The 16,900-nt window shown below is 43.3% G+C and overlaps 1 protein-coding gene across 22 annotated transcripts in view; it reads left to right on the top strand.

The window, feature by feature from the left end:
• KALRN (kalirin RhoGEF kinase) overlaps positions 1–16,900 on the top strand; it is a 792,058-nt gene that overhangs the window by 569,245 nt on the left and 205,913 nt on the right. For 9 of the 22 annotated variants that reach the window (XM_056127408.1, XM_056127407.1, XM_056127414.1 and 6 more), the window contains exon 34: positions 2,117–2,200. The exons of 7 other annotated variants lie outside the window; for them this stretch is intronic. In XM_056127408.1, the coding sequence (XP_055983383.1) occupies positions 2,117–2,200 (84 nt within the window). Of the gene's footprint in view, positions 1–2,116; positions 2,201–13,725; positions 15,156–16,900 lie in introns of those variants that run through there. 6 more of the 22 variants (XM_056127426.1, XM_056127424.1, XM_056127420.1 and 3 more) reach the window with 1 other exon arrangement.

Here is a 16,900-nt window from a genome sequence, read left to right as displayed (position 1 = left end):
AGAGAAACAACATTCCTTGAGGAAAAATTACGCATAAAAGTCCAAGGATTAGGGAGTGGAGTGGAGCACTGCTTGTTAGGGGGCACTCATGGTGCGACCCTAGTCCTGAGCAACCCAGTGTGTTCTCGGGACAGTCACATCTTAATGCCTTTTCCCACACTGATTTTAGGACCATTATTGTAGTGTGAAAAAAATCTTTTAAAATCCCCAAAGGGAAAAAATGTAGCATATGTTTTAAATCCTTTCATTTATATTTAAAGCAATAGTTTTAATAGGAAAATGTAGAGATCAACTCAGAGTTTGGTGGTATTATATAGAGGGTAAACCAGTAGGCACTGTGACTAATGCATGACCAAGAAGAAGTATAGTTCATGGAAAATATCAATATTGAGTTTCTACCAGAATAGAAAATATTGTCGAATGTAGGACATGAAATTCTTTTTTTAGTATTGAACAGAATTTATTGATTGTCCGTGGATGAGCAGATACCATGAGATTCAAATCTCTTAAATATGGTACAAATAAGATAGCTATATACAAGTTTTGTGATTTTATGGTATGAGACAGTTATAATTAGCATTTCCTGTATGCCAGTTGCTATGCTAGGTAGGCAGCAGAGAAACTACAAAACTGAATGTCAGATGGGATACATATTTACCACACAATATGCTACATTTTGTAACAGAAATATATCTGCTTTGAACAACAAACAGCCTGGGAACCAGAGGTTTTTGCACCAGGATGGAAATTTGAGCTTAACCCTGAATTTTATCTTTCTTTATATTTCTCCTCTATTGTATCAGTTTTCACCCCCAAAATAATTACTATAATCAGGACAGTATTTTTTTAATAAAAGGGGCAGTGCTGCTGCGTATTTCGTCAAAAGAAATATTTTCTTTTGATATAGAATTTTACTTTAAATTAGCTATTAGCTTTCATAGTTAGAAAATTCCTTTCGAGGGCCCGGATAGTATAGCCGGTAGACACTTGCTTTGCATGCAGCCACCCCAGATTTGATCGCCAGAATTCCATATGATACCCCGAAGCACCATCAGTAATAATTCCGGATTGCAGAACTAGGAGTAACCCCTGAGCATCTCTGGATATGGTTCCAAAACAAAAACAAAACCAGTCTCTGTAGGATCTTTACCAGAACCGCATACTTGTTTATAACTATCTAATTAAACCTGATTATGAAAATGAATATTTGACCCGGTGATACACAGACATGATTCAATATGTAGGTATTCTTCTAGAGACATTCCTTTAAAATACAAACATATACCTATTCTGTATACTTCTTAAACAAGCAGTAAATAATAAGTATTTTTTATAATAAGTATTATTTTGTACCTTTTTCCATGTGACAAATCTAGGGAATTATTTTAAGATGCTTCATTATTTTTGCTCACGTCTTGGCAAAAAAGTAATTCCATTATTTCAGTTGCATTATTTTTTATTGTTTCCCATCGATCGCTATATCAGATGCTCTTACTCTTTTACCACAACAGAGCTAACATTAATATTCTTGTAAGGTATGTAGTTTCTTATTCTTGTAAGGTGTGAGCCTATGAACAAGGTAACTTCCCAGGAGCAGAATTAGTGCCGCAAATGGAATACACTGTATTTGAACTTTGACAGATGCTGTCACGTCACCTCTGTGGGCATGATTCCAATCTGTACTCTCCATAGCAGTGTGAGAACCGCAGGGTCCCAGAGTCTTGTAATCTAGTGTATAAACACATGCTCGTTTTCCATTCTGATAAGAGTCTTTCAAAACAATCCTTAAGCATTATTGATCTTGTATGTTTTGTTTAATTGCTAATATCGCAACATTATTTTCTATTGGTTTTATTGAAGTGTATCATATATATTTAAAGTATTACCTAAATGAGACTGCTGGGCTTGTGTCTAATTAATTGTTATTTATTCTCTTATTTCTGTAGATAAAATATGTTCCTAATGATAAGATCTGATTTATATTGAACCTTTAAACTTTTTTAGAGTGTTAATGTATATATACTGATAAAAAAATACTAAGTAATTGAATGTGTAATTATAAAGTGAAGATACATGTGATAACCATGCAGTGAACATACATGTAATAACCATGCAGGTCACGAAAGCAGGACACTACCAGCTTTCCAGAAGTCCCCTGTGTGCCCCTCCCTGGTCACAACCCTGTCCTTCTCCCCTAAAGGTAACCGTTCTCTTGACTTCATAATAAGAACATCCTTTTCTTTATAATTTTACATGCTACGTATGTGTCCCTAAGGAACATAGTTTCAATGTGATGTTTAAAAAAAATTTATATGACTAGAACTATATGGTTTGGTTTCTGTGTGTCTGCTATCATTTAACTCATTTTTATTATTTTCACCCTTGCTAATATGTATAGTTCATTCGTTTTCATTGTTCTGTAGTATTCTATTGTATGACTATACCAGTGTATTTATCTGATTGTACATGGGATATTTGGGGTTATTCTGAATAGTGCTGCTATGAATATTCTTCATATATACCCTTGTTTGTATGCACTTGAGTTTCTCTAGGGTCTAAAATGAACTTTCTAGGTTATAGGCATATATACATATGTGTATGTATATACATGTTGTGTGATATATTAATTCAATTTTTCTATATGACATAAACTATTTTTTTCAAAAATTCTGATTCTAAATTTATGCACTTCCAGTATATGTTTGAAATTTTCACATTGGTGTACATCCCCACCCATATTTGATATTACCAGACTTCAACATTTTTTGTATCTGGTGGGTATGTAGTAATATCTATTTGTGGGTTTAATTTGCATTTCCTTACTTATGAGATTGAATATTCCTTCCGTATATTTGTGGGTGCCTTTGGAGTCTATTTTATAATGTTTCTATTCAAGTCTTTTTACCTGGTTATCTGAATTTATATTACGTATTTTAGGATTTCTTCATATATTCTGGATATTAGTCCTTCGTTGGCTATACGTGTTGTAAATATCTGCTTTTGCTCTGTGGCTGGTCGTTGACTTTCTCCATTGTGTCTTGGTAATCAGAGAGTGACATTCTGAAGGGAATAGATTTGTAAGTTACAGGCATGTAGGCTTGAAATATTACTTTATTTAGTAATTCAGAATACAACTTGCCATTTCTCCACAGAATTGAGTACCAACGTGGAAACTTTATATGTAATGTGGGTTTCTGTTATCCCTAGAGACAGCTTTGTTTTAAAGAATAAGGACTAGTTGGCTTTTTAAAATGCATTTGTCGCATTTTGTTCCATGTATGATATGACAGATAACACAAAATAATGAAATATGTTAGACAAAAATATGATACATGCCTAGGATTTAGAGCTCAGTTCTCTGACAGGAAAATCAATGGTCTAGCAAGGAAGTATTTATACATTTTTTAAAAATCCCTGTAGAATCTTAATAGTATATTTAATTCTTACAACCCTTGCCCTTCCCATAAGAAAATTAGAAGAGGGTATTATATATTAAAGTACTATATCCACAAAGACTTGGCTACTCATGGAAATAGAGGAAGTAGAAAAATTATATAAGCAAAAGGCAGTGGAAAACGGAAGCTGAAATCATTCAGTTTTCTTTAGTCAATGTAAGAAGGGTGATATATAACCAGGCATGTCGTAGTATCTATAAGGATGTCCTTATAGATATTTGTAATTGTCAGCAGGAAGTAGAATTATGTTCAATGTAGTGTGTCTGCTCAGAAGCCCCATGTGGAGAGAGAGAGAGAGAGAGAGAGAGAGAGAGAGAGAGAGAGGGAGGGAGGGAGAGAGAGAGGGAGAGAGAGAGAGAGAGAGAGAGAGAGAGAGAGAGAGAGACTCAGCAGATGAGCATATGCTTTGCACACAGGAAGCATGATTTGTTCCCTTCTCTGTTCTGGCCCCCGACCACTTCTGTGCATGGCTGTTGCTAGAAACAAAAAAAGAGAACCAAAACCAGAGATACTGAGCCCCTGTGTTACCGACTACAGTCGAAGCCACTGTCCTCGGACATGGCTTACAAGAAGCCTTCCTTCCAGCTATCTTCAAGCATTCATCCTTACTTCCCTCCATTATCTTCTTTACTCTACAGCCAAGGTGATCTCATTTTAAAATTCTAGGTCCCCACATTCTGTATACCACTCCTCAACCCCTCGATATCGTCCCTTAGCTCTTAGACTGAAAAGGCATAGAATCTTTGGAGAGACATGCTTTGCACACCCCAAACTGCATCACCAAATGCAATGAAGTACTGATTTATAGAAGATACCCAATAAATGTTTGTCAGGTGAATTAATGAAGAACAAACAAGAATTTGTGACCAAGCGTAGTTTCTTTTAAAAATGTAACTTCTCATTTGAGATGATCAGAGAAGCTTCAACATTAGACTTTATTAAACAGGTGGAATTTGTCCCAACAATACTGACATTGGAAGCAGGAAGTAGACTCATTTTGAATGGATCCAACAGAAAGAGGAAAGTAAGGGAGAAAGGATATCATAGGCTGAACTGTGGGCATGCCAAGTAAATGTACCTGGCTCAAGGGCAGGTACATTTGTGAGATGAATGTAGAGGCTAGACTGAAATGATCGATTGTGCCATCGTGAGTGCACAAAGGACACAGTTCAAAGGAAATAAGGACTTCATTATTGAATAAAACCCCAAAACACCAAAGGGCTTTTAGCATTATAGTTATACAATTACGTTTTTTTCACCTTGATTTATCAGTTGCCTTGTAGTGTCTCATTCTTGCTCTGGATTCAAAGCGTTTACTAGTCATAGCACTCTGAAGTTCATCATTTATTTATTTGGGGGCTGGAGGGCCACCCATGGTGGTACTCAGGGCTTACTCCTAGCTCTGAGCTCAGGGATCACTTCTAGCAGAGCTTGGGGTGCCAGGGATAGAACCCAGGTCGGCCATGTACAAGACAAGTGTCCTGACCACTGTACTGTTACTCTGACCTGCAAATCCATCCTTTATACTCTGCTCCAGTACATCCATTCAGCACCTCTTCTCTTTCTTTATGCTGCCAAGCACTCTTCGTTTCCTTCAGACATCTAATGTACACTTGGTTATGTGATAACATGCATACATACATATATATGATATATATATGTTATAACATTTACATATTGCTCACAGTAAGAGCCAGACTTAAACTTCTATTTATTTTCTTTCATCATTGCCAACCTTCAACAATAACTTCTGTAATTTCAGCTGTAGTTCCTGAGAAAATATCCCAAGATTGTATCTCTGAAGTGACTCTGCTCCTCATGGCAGTCTCTTAGTTGTTTATTCATTTCTTGCCATATTCTCTGAGCACCGGTTCCAGACACACTTTCAGGGAGCAGCTGCGGTCTTAAGCAGCTGCTCAGTGAAATGAGACATTTTACTTAGAAGCCAGAAAACCAACAGATAAACACAAGATCAAATGACATCATCATGAATGTGGTCACTGTTGGTGTCTCCAACCTGATGTCCAGCTTTCTGAGGAAAAGCACCAGGAAATTACTTCTTTTGAAACTACTGACCTGGTTTTATTTCCCTTTGTGGGGGAAGAACAAATTGATTTTTCCAGAGTTCCAGTTCTGTGTCTATGGATTCGTCTTGACATCCTCCCTGATAGTTCATTGCCAAGTCCTGAGAAAAATCCCTCCAAAACTCTGGTATGCCACCCTGGTCAGACTTGGCCACTTCGCTCTTCGCTTAAATTATTTCAGCTGCCTTTAGAAGTCCTTCGTGCTTTCTGTGATTTTCCTTTTACATTTTCTTTTCTCCTTATTCCAATCCATCTTCCTAAACCATTTCTTTCAACCTTGTACTTCTCTGTAAAAGCCTTCGGCAGCATACTTACTAAGGATAAATCACAGGCACAGCTCCAGAAATATTTATATAATTTGCCCTCTGACCATGATTCTTTAGAGACACTTATGTGTTACACTATAATTCATCTGTAGTAGCCTAAATCCTATGAAATTTCTATTTTATCCAAAGGAGGTGGATAATTAGCAATTTATATGTTGCTAATTGCACCTGCAAATAATTGATTGCCAGTATGTCTTTCTTCTGTGTCAGATTATCAGTCACTTGACAGTCATGTTTTTCCTTGGTTTTACTTTACTTGGTTTTACTGATACTTTCTCTTTTGCACAGCATCAGGACCATAGTAAGTAACAGCAGCCAAGTGCCCACTCATGTCATGCTTTACCCCGGCCACCATTGTCCCTGTGATGCCCACTGGCAACACCTATGCACAGCTATCCCACTTCATCTTACCCTGCTCTGTGGAGGCGTTCTCTAGCTCTGCAAACTCACTCACCACTCCAGCCTTCACACTACCCACGGTGTTGCTGACAGCCCCCAGAGAAACAGTCATTCCCTGATACCCAAGACTCGTGTTCTGGGTTTTGCATTGCATTCACCTCCTTTCCTCATGTGAAACTCTCTCTTCACAGTGGTTCTACAGGCCTCTGTCTTCCACTCTGGAATCCAGTGTCATGATTCCACAGTGGTTGGATGACTCACTGCACTTGACTTAACAGAACTAAACCTAAGCTTATCCACCACCACTGCCCAGATATGTTCTTTGGCTAAGACTGCCGTTCATAGTTTCGCCTCTAAGCCTCGTAAGCTCTTTATTCTCTGTCTCTGCCGGAAATATTATTCCCTTACAGCACAGCGGGTAGGACGTTCGCCTTACAAGCAGCCAACATGGCCGACCTGAGTTCGATTCCTCCACCCCTCTCGGAGAGCCCGGCAAGCTACCGAGAGGATTCGATATGCCAGACACAGTAACAACAAAGTCTCCAATGGAGACGTTACTGGGCCCGCTCGAGCAAATCGACGATCAACGGGAGGGCCTTTACCTTACCTTACCTTACCAACCCAGCAATTGCACATCTGCCAACCTGGCATTAGCTTTAGATTTTTATGTAACAACTATCTGGGCATTTAAGGAGTAGCATATCTCCCAAATAGGACCTGGAACTTTGTGATACTCAGCTGCCTTCCTTTGATCCTGCTCCACCTCTGGTTCTCTTACTGCCTGCGGAACTCAACTATCACATATATTTTGTGGAATATACCTATATTATCTTCACTAAGATATAATGATCTCCCAATTCATAATCACCATTGTTTACCAATCTATACTGTATCTCTGTGTCTCCAAAATGATTTCTCTGTTTAAAGAAACACATTTCTGACCTCAGAAAGAGTATTGCTGGAACATATCTCCTTTCTTAGAATAACTTATAATGTCCTTTCACTTAAAATTTTGTGAGACAGCATTTTCTTTTGTTCTTGTCCCCCTTACTTTACTTTTCTCTCAGCAACTGTGTCCATAGATCCATGAAGATCAGACTCGTAGACTATGGGACAGAGTTAGGCCTGCACTGGAAGTGCTCAGATACTTGTTTAAGATGCTTTATGTGTCTACCTTCTGCTTGTGAGAATTTTGGAGCTGTGTGTCTATGGATATGTTTCCCATGTGCTCTCTGAGCAGTAGCTGTTGACATGGCTGTGAGCAGAGGTATTCAGGATATTGTCTTTAGCCATCTATCCATGGCCTTTTGAGACCATGAAGGATCTGTGCCTGTCTCAGGGCTGGGCTGGCATGGGTCTACCTGGTCTGCTTTTCTTTCCCACATGTTTGCAATCTTTCTGTTTTGCCCTCAAAATGTAAAAAATAATTTTTCTGTTAAATTAAAAAGTGAATGTGCATATATGTGTGTTTGTGCTGATGTATGCATATATACATATATATGTCTATACATATATGTATACATGCATGTATATATGAAGGAATGCACCAAAATATAGTGGTTATTTCTTTTGGGTGAGGGATGGGTCATACCCAGCGCTGCTCCGGAGTTATTTCTGGCTCTGAACCCAAGAATGACTCCTGGCAGTGCTCAGGGGACCATATTGGGATTTTGGGGATTGGACCCAAGTTGGTTGCATGCAAGGCAAGTGCCCTACCCACAGTACTATCACTCCAATCCTATAGTGGTTATTTCTCAACGGTTACTTTTACCAAATTCTCTATAAGAAAAATTACCTCTAACACCAAAAACGATCCCTTGATATAATAGAGATTATTTTTGAAGAACAAAAGGGTCAGAATCCTGACACGGCTGCTGAGGCTCGCCTGCCCAGAGCAGGGACAGGCTGCCATGCAGTAGGTTCTCAGCCTGTCCAAGTGGAACTAACTGGAGGGTGAGCTGCAGTACCATGACTAGCACAGAGCTAAAGCTGTGAGTTGAGCTGGCAACTCTGGTTGTGAAGATCAGGAACCTGGACTGTGAGAGAAAAGAAACTGGAAATTCAGGCATAGGAGGTGGGGTTTACGAGACAACAACCCAAAAAAGCTTTTCCCTGAAACTCACATGTTTAGAGACATGGAAAGAGTAAAGAACATCTCAGAATACGCTTTCTAGCGTGGCAAGACTTTGCGCAAAGATAATCAGTGGGAAAGAGAAAATCGGATGCGTCTCGAATTTGGTTTTAACTCTCTAGGATTCCAGGGGGTGGGGGCGGGGGTGATTTCTAGAGTGACCCTGTGCAGGTTTACAGAGAGTGTCCCTGAAGGAGGGGCTGTCCTCCCCGGGATCAGGGAGGGGAGAGGAGCCGGTCCCGTGTAGGTCAGACCGGGCTCTCCAATCCCCCCCACCTCCCACAGTTTAGCAACAAAGGAAAACTTTCCTGATACGGATTCCTTGTCTGACCTCTGCACTTGGGACCAAGAAATGACTTGAAAGAAGAGTTTCAAGGATGTTGCTCCCACACTGCCTAGTTTCCCAGTTCTCTCGGAGGTTTTGCTGGTCAAAGGGAGCTAGAAGGGGGGCAAACAGGGACATGGTGCATCCTCACTGTGCTGCTTTTGTTTTGTTGGGCGGCATTCTGGAGGCGGAGAGCAGCTGGCTAGGGAGGAGACCGGGCACAGCCGAGCTGCAGAGGCCCCGAGCCACTCCGCGCACAGGTCCTTTTCAGCAGGTGAGGAGCCCGGGGGCCACCATGATCAGCCACTACAGAGATGCCTCGAAGCAGGGGCCAGGCCGAGCAGGCAGAGTAGAGCAGGTAGGAAGGTCCTAGAGTCAGTCCTCGAAAAAGAGGTAAAACAAAAATATGTGTCATGATGTTCTTGTCTTTTCACTATGCATTGTTCCATATTTTTACCTGCGTTGTATCTCAGCTCTTCTGTCAGCTTTCTCAAGGAAAAATTCCAGTGTGGGGTTCAAGTTTAAAAACTGAGATGAAAAAGGTCTCTTTAAACCAGAATATTAGGGTATTTTCAGAGTTCCCTGCGTGTAAAGGAGGAACAAACAGAACCCGTGTCACACCATACGCACATAGTAGGACAGATAGAGCCCCGGGCCTTGTAGACCCCTGTTCTCCAACCCACGGGCTGCCCCCACGGTCCAGAGTGTGAACAGCTCACCCAGCACCTGCCTCTCTTACTCAGTTCCCAGCAGGAGCCTGACATGTTATAGATAATCTCTCATCTGATTCTCCCAAAGATTTTTCAAGGTAAGTATCATTATCTCATTTTGCAGAGGAGGAAATGGTCACTCAGAGAAGTTAAGTACCTTGCCCAGGGTCACACAAACCAGAAAGTGGCAGAGCTGAGATTTGACCCAGTTACTATGTCTTCGTGACCCTTCCACCGCCTTCCAGTGCCTTCCACCATCTCTCACTGCCTCTCACCACCTCCCACCACCTCCCACCACCTCTTTCTGCCTCCCACTGCCTCCCACTGCCTCTTACTCCTCCCCACCGCCTCCCATCATCTCTCACTGCCTCCCATAGCCTTACACTGCCTCTCACCACCTCCCACCCTCCTCTCTCTGCCTCCCACCATCTCCCACTGCTTCTCACCGCCTCCCACCACTTCCCACCATCTCTCACCACCTCCCACCACCTCTCTCTGCCTCCCACCACCTCCCACTGCCTCTTACTCCTCCCCACCGCCTCCCACCATCTCTCACTGCTTCCCACTGCCTCTCACCATCTCTCACTGCCTCCCACCATCTCTCACCGCCTCCCACCATCTCCCACCGCTTCCCACCATCTCTTACAGCCTCCCACCATCTCCCACTGCCTCCCACCATCTCTCACCAGCTCCCACTCTCTCTGCCTCCCACTGCCTCCCACTGCCTCTCATTGCCTCCCAGCGCCTCCCACTGGCCAAGTCCAAAATGACTCAGGAAACACTCAAAGTAACATAGGGGTAGGTGGGGGGACAGAGATGAGCTCAGTGGTATAGCACTTGCTGTGTGTGTGTCTGAGACATTGGGTTTAGTCTCAGGGGCACACATGAGTGCACATGTGAGTTTGTGCATCATAAACACACACTCACACACAATTTTTGCCCAACTTAGCCCAACCTGGGTCAATCTTATTTCCCCTTCCTGATAAAGTGATTGAAAACACCTGAACTTAAAAAATAAAAACTGTCCCTATTCTCTGTATTTTGTGTGGGAATATCTCCCTCCCTTCTGTGCCTGACGGAACAAGGCAGGGATGTAGAGAGGGCTGTTTACTGGGCCTTAGCTATGCAGATAATAATTCAAGAACATCCCTGCCTCAGGGCTTCTTTATCCATCAGATGGAAGCACCCATAACACAGAGTCAGCTGAAAATGAACTTCAAAATGTATTGCAAATAACTGTCTCATAATTCTTCATGGAGCAAGAAGAGTATAAACTATAACACATTACCACCACGTGTGGATATTTTTATACACTGGATAACAGGGATGTCTCTGGTGCACCCAGGGATAGAAGAGCATCTTTCTATAACTCAGAAGGCTCCTGTGATTCGTGTCTAGTGTTATATTCAAGCCTGCAGTCTATTGAACAAGGAAGTGAAGAGTTTTTTGTGAAGTGGACTGAACCTGAACTGTAGCTCTTCCCCATCCCTCAAAAGGAAACAGCGGGGAGGTCTAGTTAACAAAAGCCTCTTAGAGTGGGTATCACTGGGCTTTCGCCCCCATGCGAAGTGATAAAGACAAGTGGTGTGGTTTCTGAGAGCTGGTGGCAGTGAGCACACAGCTGAAACACAGTCAGACTCAGCTGGTCCAGTGGTGGTGTGACAGGGACTTTAGACAGGGGTTCTGTGCTGAGGAGTCTGAAGCAAAGTGACCCTTAAATCGCCAAGGAAGGTTTTGATAAAGCTAATCCTAGGCACTGTTTTTGGCCTACTAAACCAGAAGTATGCCAAAGGTATAGGCTAAAGAATGTGTATGTGGACTCCAAGCTGGATTTCTAAGTAACAGCATTAACACTTCGAAATACATTTAATAACATGTTTTCATACTTCTGTTTAAACTTTCCCCCACTAATCCATGCCCTATATCAAATGTTTTAAAAGCGATCTTGTGTGAGGCAGAAGAGATACAGGTAAGGCAATTGCCTTGCTCATAGTTCATCTGGGTTTGATCCCAGGAACCCATATGGTCCCCCAAGCCCTACCAGGAGTAATCCTTGAGTGATGAGCCACCAGTAAGCCCTGAGCACCACCAGGTATAGCCCACTAAGCTCTCCACCAAATAATCTTTTGAAATCACAAATGGCTTTTGTTTTTAAGGTTGCAACATATACATTGATACGACTATTCTCTGAGGTACTGTTGGGCTCTATAAAATAATGGTTTCAGGTAGAGAGATAGTTTAGGAGTTAAGACTCTTGCCTCACTGTGGCAGATCTAGGTTCTGTCTCTGACACCGAATATAGTCCCCCAAGCACTACCGGGGTGACCTTGGAGCACAGAGCCAAGGGGTAATCAATTAGGACCACCATTGTGGCCCAGTATTTGCCCAAAAAATAAAATAAAATAATGGTTTCCTATGCAAATGAACCTGAATTTTGCTGAGGGTTTTAGAGAACACCTAACACATTGTAGCCCACAGACACAAACAAACAAATACCATGTAGCAGGTGAATTTTTCCTTCAGAGGGGGCATTTTGCACAGTAACTAGAAATAGGTTTGGAGTCAGGCCATTTCATATCACAGTCCTTCGTGTGCTGCTTGTATGGTCCTGGGCAGGATCTCTTGGTGCTTCCGTTTGCAAAATGGGATAATGGTATTTTCCACCCCATCAAGTTCAAGAGCACGTTATAGTGAAGCAATGCATGCTAGATACTCAGCACTTTACCTGGTATGTGGTCAGTACTCAGTAATCATTAGCCATGAATAATAATGCCAAGAGAAGTCTTTTTTAATGTCCTCCCCCTTCGGAATTGTAGTTACTGTGAAATCTTTAAACTAAGCTGCTAAATGACAAAAGTGATACGGAAAACCAGCTAAGCTGATGCCACAGTTGCTCCTCCACTAAAATTGAGGAGTCCCATGCACACAGATGTCTCCACTGCAACCACAGAACCGGGTTTCTTGAGAAAGCCTTCCCAGACCCTCAGACCCTGTAATCCACACAGACCAAGATGACTCTCATTTGAACTTAGTTCTGACGTTTTCTGTTCCCTAACACAGTTCTGACCAGACTGTTTTTCCTCCCATATCCAAGCCCCTGCTCTGTTGAGCTGAGCCCGTCAAATATGAGATCATACCCTTCTGTTTATCTTGAATTTTTTTTCCTGGCTGCACTACTGTTTGTTTTTAAAAAAAAAAAAAAAAAAAACTTTTCTCCTGGGGCAAGACATAGTACAGCTGTTAACATGGCCAAGCTGGGTTTGATTCTCAGCACCACAAGGTCCCCCAAGCATTGCTCAGTGCAGCCCTAGAGCTCCCCAGCATCACCAGGGTGGCCCTGTAATCCCCCCCACTTCAGAATCCAAGCCACATCTCATCTACAGCCCTTGCACCAATCCCATGATCCAGTTGCCTGAGAATCACTGGTGGAGCCACAGGACCTCCTGAGCGTCACTCAAGAAGTCAAGTCACACATATTTTTCCTCCTCTGGTACTAGTGGGTTGACTCCTTGACAGGCACTGTCTCTTCACAAAGCAGTGATTTTGTTGGTGCAGCCAGCCCAGGAGGGTATGTGAGCACACTCACACTGTGGCAGTTGGGCACCAAAGACTCCCAGCTGTCCCTCCTGCCCACCCCGCAGCCTCACAGCCCACACGAACCAGCTGCATGCCTTGGCAGACTTATAAGCAATCACATGTCACAGACTCTGGAAACACTTGAATTCAGGAACTTTGGATCTTACTGCCAAAGATCTGCTACATGAAGGACCATTTCCTTCTCCCAACTGAATGTCACAGTTGAACATGTCAGTAGAATATAGGGACCCTAAAAGAGTTGAAACAAGAAAGCAAATACACAGGCTATGAAATAAACACTCATGGGAGCTGCTATTAGGGCTAGCTCTTGCACCCTGTTTACATTATTCCTGGTTGCTCTCCTCCTCATGCATCGGGGACTTTGGGAGGCCATTGTAGTACTGATCTACCAGGACTCACACCAGGAAAAGTGCATGCATGTGAGTAAGGTCAGCACAAGCGGCCGGTCAGCGATCCTCGCCTGGATCCTTTACTGGCTGGCTGCCTCTGCGCCTTCACCTCGAGGCCTGTCTGCCGCGCAACTTGCTTCCTCTTCAATGACTGTGTGTTTGCCAGGTTGCACTCTGTGTGTTGGGTTGCTAGAAATACAGTAGATTGCACTGATGATTTAACTGTTTTCTGTAAAAGAGTACGGGTTCTCATGCAGATTTTTGCCAAGTCATATGCAAATCACAGAGCCCCGGCCCTTTTCTTAACAGGATGGCAACCTTGCTCCTCGGTGGCACCTGGGACCTGGAGATCCTTTCTCCACTTACGTTTAGCGCGCAGCCTGGGACTTGTCCCTGCAGCTCACCCGGTTGAGACCTCCCATCTGGACTCCCATCACCCACCTCTCTTGAGACTACTCTGGCAGGGCTGATCTGGGTTACAGCCTTTGCTCAGAGGGCAACATGTTCCAAGCAAAATCTGCCCATCTGGGCCATGGGCATCCCCCTCGGGTCTCCCTACTTCTCGGCTGGTTGCAAGCTTCTCTCCAAAGTCTAAAATGGTGGGACAGGAGGGACCTGTGAGAGGCCCATGACCTGATTCACTTCCCTGATGCCCTGTCTGAACACCATTTTCCCCACATACATTGGCTCTCACTGCTCTAAAAGTCCACCATGTGCGTGGCAGGTTCATTAGAGGGATGTTCTTGTCAATGGAGTTTTTCCCCAGGTTGAAAGTTCTATTGTCTGTGGCCCCCAATCTGGACAAATCCATCCTTCTAATCTAACTTGCCTCCTTCGTGTGATGAGAAGGAGGGAGGCAGAGCAGACAAGGGTCTGACTCATGGACGATGAGGGCTCACGCTAGCTGTTCCCCACCACTGGCAGCAATCATGTCCCCCAATACATGTTCTATCTGCTTTGACAGACCCAGGCTTTGCCAGGGTTTCTAGCTCCTCCCTAACCTCACTCCTGAGGTCTCTGGATGAAAGACCACCTCCCAGCTAAATTTGCGTCCAAATTCTCCTGTGGGGGAGGGGGTGAGAGGAAATGTAAATGAAGCAAACTGGCCACATATTGCCAATCGTTGAGACCAGATGATGGGTACATGGACTTTCGTTACGCCATTCTCTCTACTTTTGTATATGTTTGCAATTTTTCGTAATAAAAAGTTAAAAAATAAAAAAAGTCCTCCCATTCCCAAGACACTCAGGAGAGAGCCCCTGCCCTTGATACAGTTTCATGGAAATCCTACCCCAAGGCAAGAGGCAAAGATGATTCCACTCTATATAAATATATTAATTTTCTAATTTTTTAGTCCCCACTCCTTTATTTTCGATAGACTAAACCTTATTTCTAAGAGGTCCCAAAGTTGGGTTGACTTCCCCCAGCTGGGTTGGGGGGGAGGGGGCTGGGTAAAGGGTTCCCTTAAATCTGAAAGTTTACACTTCATGTATCTCACAATCTGATTGTGAGGATGGGATTTGTTCAGTGTTCTGAACTCTGTGAAGGGTGCGCGCTCTCGATGCAGAGTGCCATTTTTGGGAATTGCACCTGGCTCAGGAAAGGACTGTCTTTGTACTTGAACTTAATCCAACGGAGAACTTAACATGGGCACTTGCATGACTGAGAATTGCTGCTGTCTCCCCCTCCCCCGTATGTCACTTTCTCGAATGTGTTCTAATAAAATCATTCTAAAGCAGGCTGTTGATATACGATGATTTATACTTTCTCTTGAGTCCTGAGGCCCTTTATTTTCTGCCAAGAACCCACCCCATTCCACTTTCTGGAAGATCTATCTGTCTGCCTGGGGACAGATGCAGTGAGGGTACATCTGGCATGATGGTAGCACCACTGATCACAGGCACTGGTAGGGGTCATGCCAGCCACAGCAGGCATGTCTTCTAGTTGCCTAGCAGCAGAGTTGTTTTCCTAAATAAAGATGTGTGAGTGTGGTGGGATGTGGAGTGGGCGTGACTGGAGGGGCCAGGACAGAAACAGGGTAATTCACTCTGCCAGGGAGGGAGGGATGGAAGGAGGGAGGGAGCAAAGTGGAATAAGAGACAAAGGCAGCCAAAAGGAGAGACAGCACTGTACAAATTCTGCTCAATTCTCTTCAGGTTTTCTCAGCACTTTTGAATGAGAATCCGTTGTTCCATTTTATTTGCAAAAATTGCACCCTTTGCTAGTGAGTCATAGAAAGTTACAGGTCTCTGAATCCCATTATACAAAATGAAAACAAAAGAAGATACGCATTTCCAAAGGTAGATGTTTTGGAAAGCACTTTTCATCACCATTTTTATCCCCCTTTAGCCCCAGCTAAAGCCTCAGCTAAACTGGTCAGGGTGCCCTTCTGGACTGGAAGCATAATCTGTGTCAGTCTCTGGGCATGGAGGCAGTGACATCCTTTAGGAAGACGGCAGCAGAACCAGACAAGGTGGCTTCCATTAGGACATCTTCACTGGGTATGGGGAGGAGCCTGGTGCAGATTTATAAACGCCTAGAGAGGAGTTTACAAATCTTTATAGCCACCCTTGGTGTCAAACTATGACAATCTTCATTCATCAGATGAAGAGATGGAAGCTAAGAGAATGAAGTAACTTGTACAACGACAGAAAGACAATAGCATCAGATCTATGATTCAAATTCAGGTCTCTGAACTCCACACCCATGATTCCAAAGCCCAGGTCTGATGGCTCGGTGCCCATCCTGGGCTCTCCCTTGCACACTATCCAAGGTCCTCACTTTATTGAATCATGCAAAGCCTGTCTGCCTTTGAGGGTAGAGAAGAAGAAGCAAAGCCAGAATTCTGCTCCTGTGATAGGAGAGTCTTGCCAGGCAGGGTCTTTGTAACCTACATCTGCAGAGCTGATGAGAGTGAGATCATTATTTGCTTTTCAAGGGATTTGCTCACGCAGCAAATACTTGGATGTTACAAGTACTGGACATTATGAACTAGGTGGACAAAAATCCAGCTCTCTCCTCTCGAAGCTGATTCTAGAGGAAATAGATGAGAACCCAGTAAGACATGATTGAATCTGTAATCATAATTGGAAGTAACCTTGAAGATCATTGAGTTCAACATATAAAAAGCTGAGACCCAAAAACGCTGTTTGCCCAAGAACATATAACACATTAATGGCAGAATAGGTAAAGGTAAAGGCCCTCCCGTTGATCGTCGATTTGCTCGAGCGGGCCCAGTAACATCTCCATTGGAGACCTTGTTGTTACTGTGTCTGGCATATCGAATACTCTCGGTAGCTTGCCGGGCTCTCCGAGAGGGGCGGAGGAATCAAACTCGGGTCGGCCATGTTGGCCGCTTGTAAGGCGAATGCCCTACCCGCTGTGCTATCGCTCCAGCCAATGGCAGAATAAAAACTAGAATTTAAAACACTTGATTTTTATTTTGGGGCCAGATCACACTGTTCATTGTATAGCCATAAATTTC

This window comes from Sorex fumeus, unplaced genomic scaffold (assembly GCF_029834395.1).
Source record: "Sorex fumeus unplaced genomic scaffold, SorFum_2.1 ptg000063l, whole genome shotgun sequence".
NCBI lineage: Eukaryota > Metazoa > Chordata > Mammalia > Eulipotyphla > Soricidae > Sorex > Sorex fumeus.
The sequence above is the reverse complement of the archived record's forward strand: the minus strand, read 5'-3'. Positions and strand labels throughout refer to the sequence as shown.